The sequence below is a fragment of the Neopelma chrysocephalum genome, unplaced genomic scaffold (assembly GCF_003984885.1).
Source record: "Neopelma chrysocephalum unplaced genomic scaffold, ASM398488v2 Primary Assembly neopelma1_71, whole genome shotgun sequence".
NCBI classification, from domain to species: domain Eukaryota; kingdom Metazoa; phylum Chordata; class Aves; order Passeriformes; family Pipridae; genus Neopelma; species Neopelma chrysocephalum.
Window position 1 is genome coordinate 9,822,736 of NW_020897731.1, and position 20,751 is coordinate 9,843,486.

Genomic DNA, 20,751 nt, shown 5'->3' on the forward strand with positions numbered 1-20,751 from the left:
GGGAGAAAGTGAGAGTAGGTGATGGAAAGGTAAAATTCTTGGGAAACCAAGCTCTGTTAGTTACAGTCCTCTCAGAGAAATGGTTTTGGGTTTTTAAAAAAATTTTCTCCAAATGGAAAAGAGGCTAGGAAAAAAAATGGTATTTAGTAAGCTTACTGAGAGGGCGGAGCAGGAGGAGCCTGACCCGCCCCCCTGCGCCCGCCCCGGCTCGGCGCCGCCGGGAAGCGCCGCCCCCGGAAGCGGGAGCGGAGGGCGGCGGGCGGGAAGGGCCCGGGGGAGCCCTGGGAGCCCCGCAGCCATGCCCGCCTTCAGGCAGGTGGGCGAGAAGCAGCTGCCGCAGGAGGTCGTGTTCATGTGCTGGTCCCCCAAAAGGGACCTCATCGCCCTGGCCAACCGGGCGGGGGAGGTGAGTGCGGGGGCCGAGGGAACAGCGGCTCCCGCCGGAAGGAGGGCCCTGCCTCTCCCTGCAGGCCGGATGCCTTTGCTGCTGCTTGTGGCATCACTCTTGTGACCCTGGCCAAGCATTTAGGAACAGCAGGGTTTTTTTTTAAATCAAGCTTCTTAATTCTTAGTGCCCCTTCCCTTTTTACAGTCTAATTTCCAGACAAATTTACTCGTGATGCGCTCCTTGTCTGCATTTGTGGGATTTTAAAGCACGTGAAATTTCGTATTTAAATCTATAGTCAAGAATTTTTTTCTTGGAGCTTTTGCATGTGGTCATGCATGAAGACGACTGCTGTGCTTTCGGGCTGTCTGCTGGAGAGACAATGGTTACTGGCTTCTATCCTTGTTCAAGGCTCAGCTTATTTCTCTGTAGTGCTGTAAACAGTGGGCTGCCTTCTAAAAGAACATAGGAGTGAATCATCTGCTAGAGGAGTAGGTGGTATTTACAACACGAGTTATTAAAAACTGGTTAAAAAAGTGCATCTTGAAGTGATTTACAGAATGGTGTTAATGGGAGAATGTGGTTTAAGTTTGTCTTCAATGTATTTACTTGGTAGGTTTTACTTCATCGGCTTGCAAACTTTCAACGAGTGTGGAGTTTGCCTCCAAATGAAAATACAGGAAAAGAAGTGACCGCTCTTGCTTGGAGACCGGATGGCAAAAGTAATGTCAAGTATACAAGGTGACATGGTACAATAAAAAATCCCATGGGAAATCGTGAATGTTGTGGTGATGATACCTTTTATCTGTGAAGGAAATTTTCAAGTTAACTGTGTTTGAAGAGAAGGATGGCTTAGTTTTATGTAGATTCATTCACAGTAATAGAGAGATTAACACTTTTGAATGCAACTGCAAGAAAGATTTGCAAGACAGATTTACATCTAAAATACTGCTTTTCAGGGTATAGCAAAACTTCAACCTCCTAAATAAGCGGAATATTTTTGTATGAACTACAAAGTTTATTGGGAGAGAAAGAGGTTGGCTGTCTAATCAGGATTGAATGAAGAGCTCAGTTTATTTGGCAGAGGCAAAACTTCAGAGGCTAAAATTGCTCTCATAATAGACCAGAGGAAGAAACACCTTTATCAACAGAAATAATGTTGAAATTAGTATCTTAATAGACTTGTGCTGGAAATTAGTTAATTTTTGATTCATTGGAGGTTGGAGAATGAGAACAGTCTTCTTTCATGATGTGGGCAAAAACTACCTACATTGTTTTCTGATAGCATCTGAGGAGTTTAAGAAACTTCTTTTTAAGCTGGTTATGTGCGATTACAAGGAAATAAGTACAGAAACCTGTGCTTGCCATATGCTATTAGAGATGAAGAAAGTGATGCAAAAGTTGCTCAGTAAGTCCTAACTTCTGTTGCGATAAAACCCAAACCTTTCTGGTGCACAATCTTTATGTATAATATTGGCCTCAAATTTGCAAAATTGGAAGCCTCTACTTTATCAGAACTGTTGTTAGAAGTGTTATAAGCATGTTCAGTTCAACATGCAGGTAAATAATTATGAAATCAGGCCTTTGCCTTAAATTTACCACCTAAAACATGACAGGAGTTCAAACCTTAATAAGCAGATTTCAAATGAGAGTTTGAAAGGACTGTAAACAGACCAAGAAAACTGTCCCGTAATTGGCTTTGAAGGCACATGGTTTTCTAGGGCAGTGTAAAATACAGAGTTTTGCACATTGGTTATATTTACATTTTATTTTTCTTTCTCTAGTTTTGGCTTTTGGCCTTGCTGATACCAAGCGGATTATTCTGTGTGATGTAGAAAAACCTGAAAGCTTGCACTCCTTCTCTGTGGACTTATCTATTACATACATGCATTGGATGGAAGTAACTGAGGAAAGCAGGTGAGTCTGAAAAAATCTAGAAGTGAATTACAGGCTATGTAGTGCCCACCTTATTAATAATTTATACTGAGTGTGTTAGAAGCACTCATATAAAATAATACAAAATTCCTTAGCTGTGGCTTTTTTTCACCACTTGGGTAAAATTTTCCTGGGTTTTTTTTGGTTTTTTTTAGAATAGACATTTTTCATATGCTTCTTTTTAGTGCTGATACCTTAATCTTATGGTTCTTCATGCTGAAATGTAATGTGTAACCTAATCTTGAGCGCCTGCCTCTTGAGAGCTGCTTAATCTAGTGGTAGTTTGTACAGCCTGACTTCTGATACAGTTAATGTCAGTACCAATGAATTCATTTAACTAATTGTAGTAATGTTATGTTCTTCTATTTTGTTAGAATAATTATATTGAAATATTTCTTCACCTGTGTTTTCAAGATCTTTGGTTTGATGTTTGCGTCTTTCATGGTGTGTCTTTGGTGTTACATCCAACCCCATTGGCAATTCTGTTCAGGAAGTCAGATTTGTCTCTAGTGACCATGAGCTCAGTGGGATTAAACAATTCTCAGCAGCACTTGTGAGCTGGAGGACATCATGATCCCTATTTCTGTGGTCTTACAGAAACCTCTGATGTGCACCTTATTGTAGTGCAAGAAATTAATTAAATAAAACATTTATTTAAAAGAGGGAGGTGTTGTAAGCCTGACTTGGGGATTTCCCCCCCACCTCCAGAAAACACCAGTCTTAAAATAGCATGAAAATAACTGCATCTTAAATCACTCTAACATTCTTCTCCTGATGGGGATAGGCTTAGCTCTTTATGGGGAAGCCTCATCCTTCTGGCATGTCTAAGGTGTGATATTAAGTATTGTGTGTTAATGTTCCTATCACCGCAATGTGCCTTTAGCAGTTTTGAGGTGTGGGTAGGTTGTACTGCAGAGTTTAAACAGAAATCCTCTGTCAGTAACTGCATTAGAGATGATGAAAGATTTTGGTGGCAAGCCTCCAAGCCAGCAGACGCAAACTTTTTTCAGTGAAAATAATAAAAAAATTTCGGAGTTCTTTTATTAATTTGATCACTTGATAAATTATTAAAAGTCCCATAAGGGATTACCCACTGATATTTGTAGCTCTGATATACATGATGTATTGAGTATATGCTCTAACTTTGAAGTTAAAAAGAAAGTCTCTTCTCATTTTTACAGCTTGGGTAGTAAAGACAGTGTTGCTTCTTTTTCAGTGTTCTCACTTCCTTTTACAATGCTGAGGATGAATCAAACCTCCTTTTGCCTAAATTACCAGCACTACCAAAAAAGTAAGTGTTACACTAGTAAGCTTGAGAAGATACTATTTGCCATTTGCTGTCGTCCTTTCAGTTCTTCATCTTTAGTGCTCTACAGCTGTCCAAACATTGTTATTGACGGTAATTATTTTGTTTTCAGTTACAGTACCACTGCAAAAATTTTCAGGTAAGAAACTGTCATCTTATAGCTCTCTATTTTCTTGTTTTATTTTGTTTTGTGGTATTGAGACAAACTACATAAGCCCTAATGACATGGTTTGTATTTTCAGTGAGGAAAAGTCAGATGAGATTATGAAGCTTCTGGGTGATGTCAGGTAAAATCCATCTGTGCATTGTTGTTTGCTGAGGTTTTTTTTTGTTTGGTTGGGTCTTCAAAAGTATAAAATAATGCATAAGTGAATTTACTTTGAAGTTATTAATAATTGTTTTTAAGGATTCTGGAGAAATTATATGGAATGTCTTTTTTTTTCATGTACAAAGATAAAGTTCAAAGAATATGTTAAAAAAGAAGTCTCCATCAGTTTACACCTTTCCCCCTTAGTTTAGAGAGATTATAAGGCACTTGATCAGCAACTGCTGTTGGTGCCATATCTTCTTTTTCTTAGAAGATTCCCTGGCATGCATTTGAAGGCTATTTTATGTTACTGAAGCTGGTCTTGGAGGCATTTGTGGATGCTTGTTATAGACAGGGAATTCCTGGGGGTTTATGTGAGTGTGATAAAGCTAAACTTAACATTAGCTCTGAAATCAGCTATATTAGTGTTACTTTAGAATAAACATCTGTTATTAGGACACACACCAGGAGCAGGTGGAGGAAGTGTAGTTTAGCAGACTGAGACTGGCTTTGTGCAGTGACTGTGGTGCTGTTTTGAGGAGGGCACTTAATGTCTGTGCCTTGTTTTCCATTGGTTTTTGCTGCTCCTTACAGTCTTACCACTGAGAATCATCTTCCTTAAATCAAAATTTACATCTTTGTCTATCACAAGATTTACTTTTTTAAGACTTGGTGCCTCTTCCTACAGTAGGATTTCCTTGCTTGAGAGAGAGATGTGGCTGTCTGTAGTGTAGGAGCTTTGTGGATTCCATGCTCTCTTCATACATTCAATCAATCAAACCAAACGTTTTTCAGATACTGTCCTTGCCAAGTTCTGTCTTCAGACAGAATGTTTCTTGAAACATTCTGCTTCAACATATTTGGGTGTGTAAGAGGCAGAAATTGCAAGTAATTTTCTGGTATTTCTGGGTTTCTGTTTCTGATGCTGTTACTTCTGTGGCTATTATTGCTGTTGCATTCGTTTCAAATGCTTATTTCCTTTGAGGTTTTGTTGAGGAGCCACTGAGTGACTGTGGCCAACTTACTCTGCATATAGTTAGGATAAACTCAAAACAGCTTTGTAAGAATTCTTTGTAGCCTGTGTTGGTAGGTGGACTGTAGCTAGAAACTTGTTACTTTTTTCTTCTGGAAGGTATAAAGTTAGTGAAAAAGGACTCTGTGACTAAATTGTACTATTTTTCCCTATTCTCTCACTAAATGTCATAATTGATACTGTAAATGTTAGAGGGAGATTTTATCAATAAAATCCAAGCTAATTTTTTGTTTGCTTTTAGATTTCTTGGATCATAGACAGTAGCACAGTGTTTCCTTTTTGAAGTGATTTGTTAGAGGAACATTTATTAAAGGGCTGGTATATAAGTATTAAGAGCTATATCTGTATGCATTTGAATTTCTTTCAGTATGCTTATCAACACACTGTTCTATTTTAATAGGCTTAATGCTCTTGTCCTTGGTGGCAGCTCAGGATTTATTGAGATTTATGCGTATGGAATGTTCAAGATTGCTACAGTAAATGGGGTATGTTCCGTTCCTTTCCATATTTTTTCTTCGTAGAATACCAAACTTCAGCTGAATTGAGTGAAAATATACATATGTAGGCTTATGCATAAGTGAGAGTGGGTTACTGAATTTTAAAGGAACTAGTTAATTGGTTATTGGTTATTGATGAAAAGCCATTTTAACTGGAAAATTTAACATCTTGTTTTACATGAAGCAAAGTTCAATGTTAATTCACAATAAAAAGAGTAGTTTTGTTCCTGCGTAGTAGCTGAAAATTACCCTTTGTCTTTATATGTTGTTGACTGCAATCATCTTTGTATGTCAGTGTGTTAGAGCAGTAAGTACATCTTAGAGGAAATGCAATATTTTATTAACTTTTAAACTGGAATCCTTTAGGTGGCAGGTTCTTGTCGTGGACTGTGTTTGTCTAGTGATTTGAAATCACTGTCAGTTATTACAGAGATACGAAATTCTTCAGACAGTGAAGCAGAGATAACGTATTTTCAGGCAAGTAAAGTAATCTTAAAATGTTCTTTAAAAATAAAACAGCTTTGTAAAGTGCATTCGGGTAGCTTTATTGCTTTTCCATTGTTTGCAAAAAACCCCGCAAACTATTATTTCTAACCTTTCTCAAATTTATCCCAGTTTAGCTTTTGGATTTATGATGTTAGTATAGTTTCACTCATAAGACTGACGGTGATGATCTGAGGCATTATTTTAAAATCCTACTCTTAAAATAACATTCATTTATTCAATTACAGTTACAGTTATTCAAATTTTCTTCATTCAGCACACAAAGGCATAACAGCAATGCTTTTCATTATCCCTCTATCTAGAACAGTCATCCTTAAAACTATTCTGTTAGAACTCCACAATGAGAAAACTTATCAGGAGTTTTTATAGATGAATTAAAAATATTTATTGTTTCTTTGAATTAAATATCTTTTCCTCTTAAAATCAACTTAAAGGGAATGAAAGCTAGCAGTTTTTCGGTGGGTCCTTTCAATCTGTTTTTTAATTTCTGGAATCTAGAATTTTTTAAAAGACAAATCATCTGTTAACTGTTGCTTGTTTCATTTGTTATAGTTGGACACTAGTTTATTATCAAGTTACTTACCTGAGGTAACTCGAATGGCCCGGAAGTTTACTCACATTTCAACTCTGTTACAGGTACAGTCATGTTACTCTGTTCTTTTACTATCACAGTTCTTACAGGCTTCGATATTCTTAATGCAAGTAAAATCAAATGTTTTCTAGTAGGATGCTTAAGCTGGTTTTAAGAAAATGTAGAGCTCTAACTTGGAATTTGATAATAAATTTTACATAAGATCTACAGTATCTCTTCCCTTTGTATTGTAACATTCAGTTATTGAGTGTGATGTTTAAGGGGAGAAAGGAAATAATACTAATATCTGTTTCTGTATTACAGTATATAAAGTTGTCATTGACATGCATGTGTGAAGCGTGGGAAGAAATACTCATGCAAATGGACTCACGACTCACAAAGTTTGTACAGGTACTATGGGATTAACCATTCTTTTGGAAAAACTTTTGAAGTAATTCTGTTTTTCATGTTAACGTAATGCATATCTTAATGTTTAAGCATAATGCCTCCAGATAACAGTCTCTAAGTTGAGAGACAACCTGGAAGCTGTTGTGTGTCAAAGTGCTCTGATGCTGAAGATGCATGAGTACAATCAAACATGATTGTATTGTGATACTTCGTTTTATTTATTCTGAGATATTCAAAAGTGAGGCTTTCAGCTTGCCCAGCTGTTGATTAGTTGGTTTCTATTTAAGGTTATGCTCTTTGTACATTATTTATTGTTAAACTGATTACTGTAAATGTTGAGTAACAACACTTACAGCCTAGTTCAGTGGAGCTTGTATAACATCCATGATTAAGATGGTCTTGGATTTACTTAAATTTTGTGTTCATTGCCCATGGACAGAAGTTAATTGAATAATATGATTTATTTTTTTAAAATAGATTTTTGGTGATGGTAAACTGCTTAGAATTTTTGTTGGGTAATACAATTAAAAAAACTTAAAATACTAGAAAATTTTCAGTGCTCAGTAGTCTGATTTCAACGTTCAAGGATATGGGTGGGTCCTCCGATATACTTTAATTGAAGTGTTTGTGAGATAATTTGGTAGCCTGGAATTAATCTCTTTACCAATCTTTCAATCATTTTAACTGACAGGAAAAGAATACAACCACTTCTGTTCAGGATGAGTTTATGCAGCTGTTGTTATGGGGCAAAGCAAGGTAGTTACTGTTGTTTAATCTGAGTATGCATTTGCACTTGATGTAGAAACACAGAATAAATGCATATTTGGTTCTCTCCCCACCTTCTTCAGTCTGGAACTTCAGGCTTTACTAATGAACCAGCTGACAGTAAAGGTATGTTAATACTTTTTTAAACATACTAAAACAATTTGTTTCAATGTATTTTAATCTTTGTTCTGGTAAGTTAACAGAAAATTATTATATGCTTGTATTTGTTTGTTAACAGGGTTTAAAAAAACTTGGTCAGTCCATAGAGTCTTCCTATTCCAGTATACAGAAGTTAGTCATAAGTCATTTGCAGAGGTAAGTCACAGAATTATAGATTAAATGGCATATTATATATGCATTTTGCACAATAAATGATAATAGCATTATCATGCTATTATCATTAGCACGCAGCAAAGTCATGAATTTCCAAAGGATGACTAAAAGATTATACTTCTTTCCTCTTCCTTTCTAGTGGCTCTGAGGCTCTGTTATACCACTTGAGTGAATTGAAAGGAATGGCTTTATGGAAACAAAAATATGAGTCTTTGGGATTAGATGCATCTGGAATTGAAGGTGCAGTAGTGTCTGCTACTTACCTGATCAGATTTCACTTTTGAAAGCTTGATAATAATGGCTAGCTTCTTTTGCAGAGGCTATTACTGCTGTTGGTTCTTTCATCCTGAAGGCAAATGAGCTACTTCAGTAAGTATAAAGTCTGGAGTGATTAGAAAACATTCCTATGAGTTTTGTATTGAAGGGGATGCATGTAGCTGGGAATAGAGGAGGTTGAAAGAACAAGGCTCCTCTGTTGGTGGTGGGCTTTGATCTTGTCTCACTGCAGGAATAGTCTTACTTGAAAGGTTGCACTGGGCATTTTTAAGAAAACTGATAGTGCTTGTAGGCCTTTCTGTAGTAAAGATGGGACTTAAACCTGGAGCAGCTTGTGACATTTAGGTCTTGTAATTTCTTTTGTTGTTTCTTGCTCAGAGTTATCGACAGTAGTATGAAAAACTTCAAGGCGTTTTTTCGGTGGCTGTATGTTGGTAAGCTTGATGACGTAGTAATCATCCAGTGTCTGTTTTATATTGTAAGCATCGAAATGTTGGCAAGTAATCGGGCCAATCTTAGTTTTAACCATCTATTTATTTCTATCATAGAAAATTTCTGGACATCTGAAAGGATTCAGTTGATGAGACGAGTAATTATAATATTAAACACATAGATCATAAACTTGATAGTTCTTGATTGAACTTATTGTGTGGAGTGGGTATTGTACATACTTGACCTGCAGTGTTGCTCCAAACTGTTTTCTGCGTCATGAGCAATTTGTTGGTCTTGACTTGGAGAAAATAAAGGACTTTATTTAGTTTACACCAAATCTGAAGTATAGTCTGATTCTCCTTTACTCTGTTAATTGCTCTTTTTTCCTGTGACAGCCTGGGTAGCTGTAAGGTTCTGCACAGAAGTAAACAGTCTCTGAATGTCTGGATGCACTTGGTAGCCACCTTCAATTGTGTCTGAGTAGCTGCAGAGAAAATGTTAGAAGGAAGCACAGAATGCTGTATTTTAACCTGCCTGTTTTTATTAAGTGGTTATGAATAAGTTTGTAACTTTTAACTGACTCCTTTAAAAAACCTAAGTGGTCTTACCAGATACTGTAAAAGCACCAGAAATGCATTGTTAGCCCTTACTAGCAGGAATATAGTAATTCTAATTTTAAAAATTGCAGAAAGCAGAACTATCGGAGTTCTGTGTTATGTTCGCTGTTATTTGCTTGTTTTGAAACTAAACAGAGAATTTTATCCAAGCCTTGCTGATTTAAAATTACTTCTGTGTAATTCTCTTCAAACACATGATTCTGAGCATGACAGTATTTTATATATACCCATTTTACTACTCTTAGTATGTACATGAATAAATTCTTATGAACCCTTTTTATAATAATTTCATCTCAGGGTAGAATGCAGTTGGAAAAGATTAAAGATAAAAGTTCTACAAGATTTGTATTGTAAGCTAGTGGGACTAGTGAGGCTTAATTTCAGTCTCAATTTGTAATTCTTCATTCCAGACTCTCTTGCTTCTGATGAATTAATATATTTTAATGGCAATCTCTTGTTACATAGACATGAGAAATTAAGAATATTAGGAAAATAGTATTAATACAATAAGAATATAATTTTTCCCTCAGCCATGTTGAGGATGTCAGAAGATCATGTGCTTCCAGAGCTGAACAAGGTAGGAGTAACATTTTCTGATAAATGCTGATGTAGTCTGTATTCTGCTCAACTGGAAAGCAGAATTAAAGGTTTGGTTTTGTTCTGTTCCAAAACTTAAAAAGATAGCGTCTGTGTTATTTTCTTGATAAAGTTGATGCCTTTAGTTTCACACTAATATACTGTCTTGCATGAATTACTTTTTCTGTTTTCTTTGTTAATACTACTGTTTTTAGTGCACTGTATGTGAATGCAAGGCCTCTGTGTATAGCAGCTCTTTATATACCCTAAATGACTAAATTGACCAGAATGGGGTTTTAACATCTTTACCAGTGCCCTGGTAGAGGAGATGGAATATGCCTGCGTTGGATTTGCAGCCACCGTCACACTGCCCTTGCTTGAGGGCAGAGGTGCCTTCCAGAGGGAAATAGATAGGCTGGTGGGGTGTGGACCTCCCACAGTTCAGCAAGTATAAATGCGAGGTTCTGTCCTGGGGAGGGGTAACCCCCTGCTATTGCTCAGCTGGGCCTCAGCTGCCTGGGAAGATGTCAGCTCTGCTGAGATGATCTGTGGATGTCACAGGGTATAAGCTGGGTGTGAGCCAGCAGTGTGCCCTGGCAGCAAAGGTGGCCAGGGGTAACAAGGGCTGTACTAACAAGAGCATGGCCAGGAGGTCAAGGGAAGTAGTTACTGTCCTTAGCACTCGTCAGGTTGCGTCTGGAACACTTGCTCCAGCTTGGGGCCCTCCTGTATAAAACTGACTGGGGTGAGTTCAGCAGTGGGCTCCCAAGCAGGTTGGAGGCTGAAGCACTTGCCCTGTGAGAATGGGCTGAGGGAGCTGTGTTTGTGCAGCCTGTAGAACATGTGTTCTGTGCTCATTGAAGTGTATTTTTTACCCTTTGCTTTTCTCACTGGTTTTGGGTTTGGTTTTTTTCCTTTTAGATGACTCAAAAAGATATCACATTTGTTGCTGATTTTCTTACTGAACACTTCAATGAGGTAAGTGATACTGGTTTTCAAAGTACAGCATCTGACTGTGTTTTTGTTGCCAGGAACTGTTTGAAAAATGTTATAAAAAATAATTCAATCATCTTTTTTTTCACTACTTCTTATTAACTTTGTGTTTAAATAATAGATTTGTTTGCATTATTTTTTCAGGCACCAGAACTTTACAATCGTAAAGGAAAATATTTCAATGTGGAGAGAGTTGGCCAGGTAAAGGACTAAGGAATAGATGCAAAAAGAATAAATGAGAAAATTCATAGATGGAGAAGCTTTTAAAACTGTGTCCCCTTTTCTTCCCTGTCCCTTGTGCTCTGTGTTGCACATATTGATAATGGTAAAAGAGAACATTTTAATTGTTTCCCCCTGTTATTAGGAAAAGTAGTGTTTAAAAACGTGCCTTACGGTTTCACCTTGCGCATGTTGTGTTTTTAGGAAAATGGCAAGACTTCTTTGCAGCCAGCGGCAGTAAAACTGTAAAAGCCAGTTTCAGTAAAACTGAAATGTATTTGTTGTCTTTATGGCATTTATCACTGGATTTCAAAACATTTTAAATTAGACTTGATTTAAAAATTAGTTTCTCATGGAAATATCACCATATGATCTTGGGCGATAGTTGATTTTTCTTACTGTTTCTAGAAGAGGTGGAATATCTAGTTTTAAGACTATGGCATGTTAATTTAACAGGGAGTGTCTAATACACTTGCTAGGGGCAATGTTGGAGGTGAATTCTAATGTTCTTTATTCTTAAATTACAGTCTTGAAAGTGTCTGTCTCTTTTCTAGTACTTGAAAGATGAAGATGATGACCTTGTATCACCACCTAATACAGAGGGAAACCAGTGGTTTAACTTCCTTAAAAGTAGTACTCATCTTAAAGGTAATGTGCTTTCATAAAAAATAAAAGTGAATCAAAGATATATATAGAATGTAACCAATGTAGAAGAGTAATCTTTTTTTTCATGCTTACAAGTTACTTCTGCAGTGCTAATCTTCATCAGAGTAGAATAAAATAAACAAGCCTTGTTATTTCACACAGGTTTTAGGTAGTTGCTTATCCAGTTTATTACCATTTTCTAGGTATTAGTAGCTCCCTATTTTTCTGTACCAATCTCTGAAGTGTTGGCTTGGAAGGAATCCTAGAAGATGTCTTTTTTAGAATATCTTAATTCCAATTCAAGAAAATAATAGTTATGCTTCGGTTGTACCTGGGTGAAGTGTCCAAACTTGTTCATTTTCACTGGGATCTGAGATTATTTTGTTTATTAGTGGTGAAAAAGAAGTAAGAGACTATAATGAGCTGATGGTGGAAATGATTCTTGTTTGCCTTTAGAAACCATAGACTGTGAAACCTTGACAGCGTAAGCTGTGTAATAGAATCTGCCACAGTTGCCTTTTTCTGCCTATTTCAATACAAGATATTTTTTGACAACTGTTTTCTAGCTCTTGGGTAAATGCTCTTCTATCTTCGCAATTTTGAAAGAGCTGTGAAGAAAAGTGGAAGGAGCAGGTAGACCTTCATTTCTCAGTTGTTTGTCTAGTTTCATATTGTAATCCAGTGAGTTACTTGAGTTAAAATTTATAATCAGAGACTATCATCTAATTCACCCAAAGCAGGGCTAATTTTGAAGATAAACTGTGTTATTCAAGGTTTGTACAGTCAAGTCCTGTATGTCTGCAAGGATAGAGACCCCACCTTCTCTGGGTACCCTGCTCCATGCTTGGACTAACCATCCTTGTGAAAACTTTTTTCCTTATATCTGACTGGAATTTCCCTTGCTGGGGCTTATGACCTTATATTTTCTTCTTTCCCTGTGTACAGCTTTGAAAATTATTTCTTCTGCAGCTTATCATTGAGGCAACTGAAGAGACCAATCTGTGGTTCTGCATTAGCAATTGCATCTCTAGGCTGAACAAACTCAGCCCCCTCAGCTTCTTCTCGTAAAGTTTGTGCTCTAGCCTTGTGACCATCTTACTGACTCTTCACTGGACTTACTTCAGTTTGTCACTTTAATGATGGTATAATAGGTTTTTATAGAGGTACAAGTATTTTTTAAATTAACTTTCTTTATTTGTTTACAGAAAGCCCACTTCTGTTTCCGTACTATCCTGAGAAATCACTGCATTTTGTCAAGAGGCAAATGGAAGGGATCATTGATCAGTGTTTACAAAAGCCAGCAGTAAGTTTAGTTTTTATAAGTGGGGTAGTGCTCAACTGAAGGTAGTAGTTACGCTTAGCAAGGCCTGATGCTTTAATCTTTGCCTTTGAGTGCCTACAACTTGGGCATAGTCTAACTTCACTGCTGGCATGTCTCAAGCCTTTGGCTGGGGAGAGCACAGCAGGGGATTTCTTGTTTCACATTTTCTGTTCCCAAATTTATTGGGATCTGGTTTTAATCTTAATTATCTTGGTGTATGTGCTGTGTACCAAATTAGGATGTTAGTTGGCAATACATTAGTCTAATATTATGAAGAAGTGTGAAACAAGTGTATGAAGTGACAGTATTGTTTGCATTAGGAATGTTTATTCCAGTATAATATTGGTGGATTTCTCTTTCAGGTGTACTCAGGGGTTTTTGGTTAGTTGGTTGAGGGTTTTTTGTCTTAAAAACCTCTATAATTTTGAATAACTGCCTGTATTTTATGGCCTGTTTTTCTTATATTTGTTAGGATGTAATTGGAAGGTCAGTGCATCAAGCAGTCTGCTTGTCTCTCTACAAAATTTCGCAAAGGTATTTCTTTATCTAAAAGAAACTAAAGATACGTGCAACTAAAGCTCATGCATGAGTAGCATTTTGTAAACTGTTTTGGTTTTTCCTTTTCAGTGAAGATTCCACACCTCAGTTATTTAAACTACCATTTCTGTAAGTATGCTGCTATTCCTTATTCTGTGTCGTTTACCAGTTATTAGAACTTAATCTAAATTTTCATTTCTTCCCCCTCATTGCAGGTGGAATGACAAAACATCCAATATACATTATGTCCTCTTCACCATACTAGAAAATTCTATTTCTAAAATACACATTTTGAGGAGACATACTGACACTTCCAGGTAAGAGAAAAGAGGGAAAGAGTGGCTTGTGAGCTTTGGCACATGTGTACAGAGACAGTTACAATTTGGATCTATTTAAACAGATGGAATGAGTGGCATGAATACAGTCTTTCTTTTATACTAGAGAAAATGAAGAGTACATTAGGAAGTGCAGGAGGAGTTTGTGTTGTGTTAGACTCAAAAAATCTAATCACAAGACCCAAGATGGTTCTAGGCTAAGGAAAAAATCAGACTCGCTTAGTTTTACTCCGCACAGAACTACTTTTATCTGCAAACTTCTGAAAAATTGTGGATAATCCTGCTTCCAGTGTTGCTTTGCCTTTGATTAACCCCCTGCAGGCTGTAATTTAATACTTTTAGGAAAAATGGGTGCATCAAATAGATTTTATCTCTTTGGGGTGTAGATTTGTGTACCTTCAGGAGTTTCTGTGTCCACAATGCAGTTTGTCACTGCCTAGTTGTACTGATACAACTGTTTAAGCTGCATTCTGTCAGTGGGATGGCTGAAATGAGCTGGGTTTAAAAAACAAGAAAAACTACTTCTCTTTGTAAAATACTCATTTTTATAATCTGTGAGGACACAATAAACTGAGATGAGGTGGGAATTTTTAAAGCAGTTTTACTACTAAGGAAAGCACATGTTGAAACTATCTTTTGTGTTCCCAGTTGAGAGCTGCTGATGACAAAATTACTGCCCAGTGGTGTGACTTACATTTTCTCTCTCATTGAAACCTAAAACAATCCAAACTCTTTTTCTGTAGAGTAACAAGTAACTTAATAAACCTGAGACTAGGATAATTGAGCCAGGAGTTCAACAAAGAAGAACTGTATCCCATAAGCCAGATGCAGTTTTCCATTTGACTCCATTAGTCATGTTTTCCTGAGGAGCAGAAGAATTTAAAAGGTTCCCAACCACCAGTTATGTGATTTTGGAATGTAGCCATGTATTGTGCTAAGCTTAGATAGGCTTACACCGTTTTGTACCACAGTTGCTGATACAGATTTTGGATTCTCTATGAATGGAAAAGAATTAGTCACCAAGATAATTAACACTGTTGTTCCAGGTCTGTCAGTAACGGGATTCTTGCGGTAGAGTTTGGGAACATCTTGAACAACAGTATAAATGAGAGCTCAGACTCCAGGTCAGTATACTTAATTTTTCTTCCAGAATTGCAGATTGCTGAATTAAAGATCATGTTTTCTACTGTTTATTTTGCATTAAATTAATGTCAAAGTTAACTCACCTGAGTGAGTCAGGTTGTAAGAAATGGCACAGGTTCATGAAGCTGCAGGGTTGTGGGAGTCTTATTTTGCACTTCATCTCAATGTCAAGTAAATTTTAGTTTTGCAGTTGAAAACTAGAGCTTTAGCATATGTGCAAAAGCTAGCTGGAAACATCTGTTGCTTATATCTGTGATATTCTTGAAGTAAGATAAGAATTGATATGCCTGAATGTAGCCATCTTAGAAGGCATATGGCAGACTAAGTTTGTCCTTATGTAGAAAGGCTAGATGCGATTGCCCTCAGTACCTTCAATTTGTTTCTAAATTTTCTTTGGTGTTTATGTTTACTGTTTTTTACATTTCATCTGAAATGTGAAGATTGCTAGTAAGTTTTTTTTGTGAGTTGCTTTTTTTTTTTACCTTCAGAATCATTTTTCCTGCATGATGCAGGAATCTGCCACAGTTATGGCTTTCAGTGTCACAGCTGCATGACTGACTTTTTTAACGTTTACAGTAAAGCTCACTGTTAACTACTGAATACTTTTTAACATAAATGCTGTTCTACCTTAAAATATGTTAGTTCTGTATTCCCTTTTATTCCTCGATGCTTTCTAAATTATTTTCCTACAGATGCTACAGTTGTTTGGATGCTCACTTTTATGATGATGAAACTGTAACTGTAGTTCTGAAAGAAAATGTGGAGCAAGAGGGGAAGGAGAGAATCTTGGCTCAGTTGCCCTTATCTTCAGTATACACAGATGAGGACCAAGATAGGAAATTCATCTGGGATTCTACAGAAAGGTATTGAAACACTTAGAGCAAATCTGAAAATTAAGAAATATTAAGAAAATGTTCTAGTTGTGTACAGTTACTCATGCTTTGTGTGTGTAAGTATTTTAAAGACAAACTCTTTTTGTGCCAGGGAGAGTAGGATGGGGAGATGGAAGCTTCCTGAACTGTTTTGTGGGGTTTGGGGATTGTTTTTGCTTTTTTGAGACTGATACTACCTGTGTACTTGGCTGTCATGAAATGCAAGGATCAACTGAAGACACTCTGTAGAATCAGAAATCGTCCTTTCTTTAGAAGATGCTAACTTTGCTGGTCAGGATACTTCAGTTTAGGGTGTTTTTGGCATATTTGCTCAAATACTTCTGTCTTGTAATAAGGATACACAGGTATTTCTTCATCTTTCCCCTTGTAGTCACCCTTAGAAACACTGTCAGCTTACCCTTGAAATATCAGAATTGGTACCTCTCTCTGCATTGTCACAGGGAGAAGAGAGCACCTGGAGAAGTGAACACACACACACAAAGACCAATGTAGTTCAAGCAGTAAATACAGTCTTTTAGTTGCTGTGTCTCCCTTGCTTTTACTTTTTTCTCTGTATTTTTCTGTGTTGATTTGCTTAAGATGCATTTCTACCTCAAAATAAAGAGCCATACTGACCTGTTAATATTTTTTTAAGCCACAAAGATAGTGTGTATTGAAGAATGAACAGAAAACATAAAGAGCAAGTTCAAACTAATCCTGGCTGCTATAATAGGAAGGGTTTATCTTCACAGAGTCCCTGTGAGTGGGAGTGAACTGTAGTGATGCATCTTTGAAAGGCCGTGGAGGCCCAACTTCTTTGTCAGGAGAGGCATCCAGGACTGTGTTCAGAAACAACTCTTCTTGGAGAGGAGAGGTTTTAAAGAAAACCATCCTCATCCTCCTGCTGTAGCTGTTTCTTGTGGGAAGATCAGACTTTACACTTCTCACCTTCTGGTAATGTGTTTATCTCAGTTGAAACATGCTGTGTCTCCACAGTTGGGTCCCCCAGTCTAGAGTATCTGTAGAAGCATTATGCTGGTTTCAAATGCTCATCTTGTTGCATATGATATGATGAAACTTAGACATAAGAAACTGGAGGTTTTTCTTAGAACTGCAGTTGTTTCTTATGTACTGGCTTTGGTTTCTTTCCTTGCTATGTACAGGCTGGATGAGCGGAGTGGTGAGATACCCACATGTACTGTCTTCTTGGAGAATCAGTGGAGAGTGCTGGAGAATATGAAAGCTCAGTATGTTTCTGTAAATGGCATTAGAAAAGTGTCCTGTGTGGTAAGTGCAGTATCCTTGAACAAGCCTATAAGCTATTAAAGAATATGTGCTATGACTGAAGAGAGTGGTAATTTAAGAGTTATCAAAACTTTTATTTTATTTTTTTTTAAACAAATAGATTGTTTTCTCATGATCTGCTATAAGTGTGTCAGGATACAGTCATACCTGTCTCATAGAACAACATGGAAATACTTTAACAGAAGTTAATAAATCTGCTTGCTTTACATTTCAGCCTGTAGAGCAATAAAAAGTCGCTAATTCCCTGGATACACCTGTTTCAAAGATAAAGGCTATTTTCAAAGCTATTGGGTGACAATTAAGATGGTATTGGTGCTTTTACTTATTTATTTATTAACAGAAACTTCTTGATGTCTCTGTAGCTAAGTTCAAATCTCCGCCACGTGAGGGTGTTTGAGATGGATGTAGAGGATGATGGGGAAGTTGAGGAAGAAGAGGAAGAAGAAACAACTCAGATTGCAACTGGGGAACCTGATGAGCTAAATCAGCCTGCAGAAAACCAGGACAATATGTGTGGTGCTTCTGCTGAAGAACTACCCGATGAAACTGAAGAACACGAAACTGGTCTGGATCCTTGACATAGGCTTTGGTAATAATAAGAGGACAAGACTGAACTGTAAATATTTTTTTAATGGCAGAAAGAAATTGTGTATCAAAGAATGAACAGAAAATATTAATAACAAGTTCAAACTCATCCTGGCTGCTACAATAGGCAGGGACCTTATTCATACAGTCCCTGGGTGAACTGGAGTGATACGTTTGAAAGATCATCTAACTAGTTAGAAAATAGTCCAACTTCAGGCTGCTGAGATGATGGATCCTGTATCTCCTGAAGCAGCTGAGTCAAGTCAGAATTCTCTATTGCTTCTCAGCTAAGACTGTGTTCTATGGAACCTTTATTGACCCTTTTTTGTCTGGCACATGTTTTGGTGTCAGCTAAAATTCTTTGAAAGCTTTTCTATTAGCCATTTTTGTAGGTGAGGAGAAAAAGAAATACCAGCTGATGTTTTTGTAGTTAGCCTGTTCAGTCCCAAATACTCTTATAAAATAAACTTGTATATGAAAAGAACAAAACTTGAGGCCTAATCTTTGCTTCTCAGACTTTGTGTTCTAGTAATGGGTATGGAAGCTTCCTGTAGAACCGAAATCTAAGATTGTGAATCAGTGTAAGACAAGTTAGACAACAAAATTTAGCAATCGTCACTTAAATACTTGGTTTTGAAAGCTCTTTTGATAACGTCAGTCCTCAGTAACAGCATTTCAGTCTGTGCAGTTCTTGAGACTTCAGCACAGCACTTGTCTGTGTGTGCATGATTTGTCAAATGGTTGCATTTCTCAGCCTGCCTAGTTTCTGTGAGTTTGTTCCTGAAAGTCTTTCTGAATTTGGAATTTTTTGTAATATAAAATTACAATAGAATATATTTTTTATTCTGATGTGGCATTGTATGTCATGCACAGCCTCCAGCATAATTGTGTTGCTTGCAATTTATATATTACTGTAGGCATGATGTAGTGCTAAGCAGTAGAAGCTAGAAATAGTGTTTAGAAATCTAAAATGTGTTCTTCCTCCCTACTAGCTGTCATTCTTAACTGATATAAAACTCATCTCTTTGAATGAACAATGCTGCTAAATGTATGATCTTCCTTCAGAACAGTGAGTGTGCCTTGTGTGCAGAGGACCAAGTCTTATGCATGTACTTCATTCTGTACTTTAAAAATAAATAAATCTTTTGAAATTGCTATTTGGCACTGCAAAACTCAATTACTAGACTTATCCTCTTGTTTTGAAAGACACCATTTTTAAGTAACTTTTTTAAAGTGGATTTCTGAAGGTTTTGGACTGTTTGGGGGAGACCGTGGTAAACATGCTTTCAGTTTTAAAAGACTCATGTTTTCCCTTTCCTAACAGCCTCCTTGAAAGCTGCTTGCTGTTCAGCATTCTCAGCTAACAGGTTGTAATGGCTGAAGGCACAATGAAGCTGTAGGACAGGAGGGCCAGAAGTGCCCATTCAGAAGTGCTGTGATTTTCTGTGTAGAGCAATTAACTCTTAATAAAAAATTGCTGCTATAGCAGAACCCACTCAGCTTAAACCTGGCCTTGTGTTCTTCCAGGAAACTTCTGCTTCTGGTCTAACTTAGAGTTGTCACACAGGAGGGCTTAGAAGTAATTGTTTTGCTGTAGTTTGTGCTAAGTCGTTTTAGTCCATGGGCATATAGAAATCTGATCTGTCCTGCCTATAATAGTTTCTAAGTTTATGTTAGTAGCAGTTGTGTCCTGTGTCACAGGGACACGTCCTTCAGAAATCTCCCTGAGGTTATTCTGTGCATCTTTCTAGTCCAGCCTTGGATAAACTTGAGTCAATAGGAATTTTGTGTCTCGCGTGGATAAATACGTGTGCACGTTCTGAATTTCACAGTGACACGATACAAAAGAACCAGGTTGAGTCAGTGCTTTGAATGCATTGCTGACCCCTTCTGTCAAGCTTTTTTTAATTTTATTTTGCTGACAGATTTCTATAATAATAAATATGTTGGTAATGTGTTTATGCATCCATTTTCAAAAGGATGATAAGAAGTACTTGATCCAGAAGTGTTGCAGGATTTTGGTGGTGTCCAGGTGGGGATGGTCTCACTTGGCATTTTGATCTCTTCATCATCTCTTTTTTTATGCTAACTGAAAGCCACCCTTTTTCTCCAGGGAGTTGTCGTAATTTCTGGACAGTTTTGTAGTCAAAAAAACTTGTACTCTCAGCAAGCATGCGCCCAAGTCCACTCTGTAATACAAGTCTTTAGGTCTCTAAGAAACATTTACTGCTGCCTCTTATTTGATGTCTACCTGTTTTGTATTTGGTGGTGCTATTTTTTTTTAAAGATCTTGGGCCACTTTTCTTTTATTTTCTGCTCTTTACCATGTGTAATGCCTTTTCCAGACCTTTTATCCATGCCTTGTCTGCCTGATCTCTGACTTCAAAGCTTGCCACATTGCTGAGTTTGAGCTTCAGTCTCTCACCAGCTGATGCTGTTTTGCTTCAGAACCTGGACATGCTGTGGTACCATTGCTTCCCACTTATATGGATTTCATGGCACATGTGTACCTTCCTTCATAAACAGCCACTTGAGCTGCTCAAAAAGACAGGAGGTGGATGTAGAGAAATAGTGAACAAAAGCGTCCTTTATTATTATGATAACTGTTCCTTTTTTGCAGAGGGGAGAAGGGATGTGTAGTTTTGTAGCAGTACCTGTAGTTGGTTCTAATACTGCTTGACTTTGAAAAACGTACTTAAAAAAAGCCTTAAGCCCGGATGTAAACCTTGACAGAATGGAAAAGCCATCTCTGCAAGCACTGAAGTTTCTTACTAAGTTTCTGGTGTGTGTTTAATATCTGTAGTCAGAATTGGTTCATGTGTCATGTTACCTACTACAGATCTGAGGGGAT

At 37.3% G+C, this 20,751-nt stretch overlaps 1 protein-coding gene across 4 annotated transcripts; it reads left to right on the top strand.

Moving 5' to 3' along the window:
• Positions 1-215: 215 nt before the first annotated feature.
• On the top strand, positions 216-19,055 carry ANAPC4 (anaphase promoting complex subunit 4). 4 transcript variants are annotated; one of them, XM_027686626.1, is made up of 28 exons: positions 216-406; positions 1,002-1,107; positions 2,170-2,302; positions 3,537-3,611; positions 3,739-3,765; positions 3,869-3,913; positions 5,367-5,451; positions 5,830-5,940; positions 6,520-6,603; positions 6,863-6,949; positions 7,638-7,702; positions 7,795-7,837; positions 7,950-8,026; positions 8,184-8,284; positions 8,362-8,413; positions 8,699-8,754; positions 9,900-9,946; positions 10,867-10,923; positions 11,083-11,139; positions 11,712-11,805; positions 13,008-13,105; positions 13,596-13,657; positions 13,751-13,789; positions 13,876-13,977; positions 15,042-15,119; positions 15,831-16,001; positions 17,174-17,297; positions 17,678-19,055. In XM_027686626.1, the coding sequence occupies exons 1-28, from the start codon at positions 299-301 to the stop codon at positions 17,891-17,893; spliced, it is 2,400 nt and encodes a 799-aa protein (XP_027542427.1). In that variant the 5' UTR covers positions 216-298; the 3' UTR covers positions 17,894-19,055. The 4 variants fall into 4 exon arrangements, with proteins under 4 accessions (XP_027542427.1, XP_027542428.1, XP_027542429.1 ...); XM_027686627.1 differs by lacking the exon at positions 216-406 and having other exon boundaries at positions 1,007-1,126; XM_027686628.1 differs by lacking the exon at positions 216-406 and having other exon boundaries at positions 1,034-1,134.
• Positions 19,056-20,751: the final 1,696 nt, after the last annotated feature.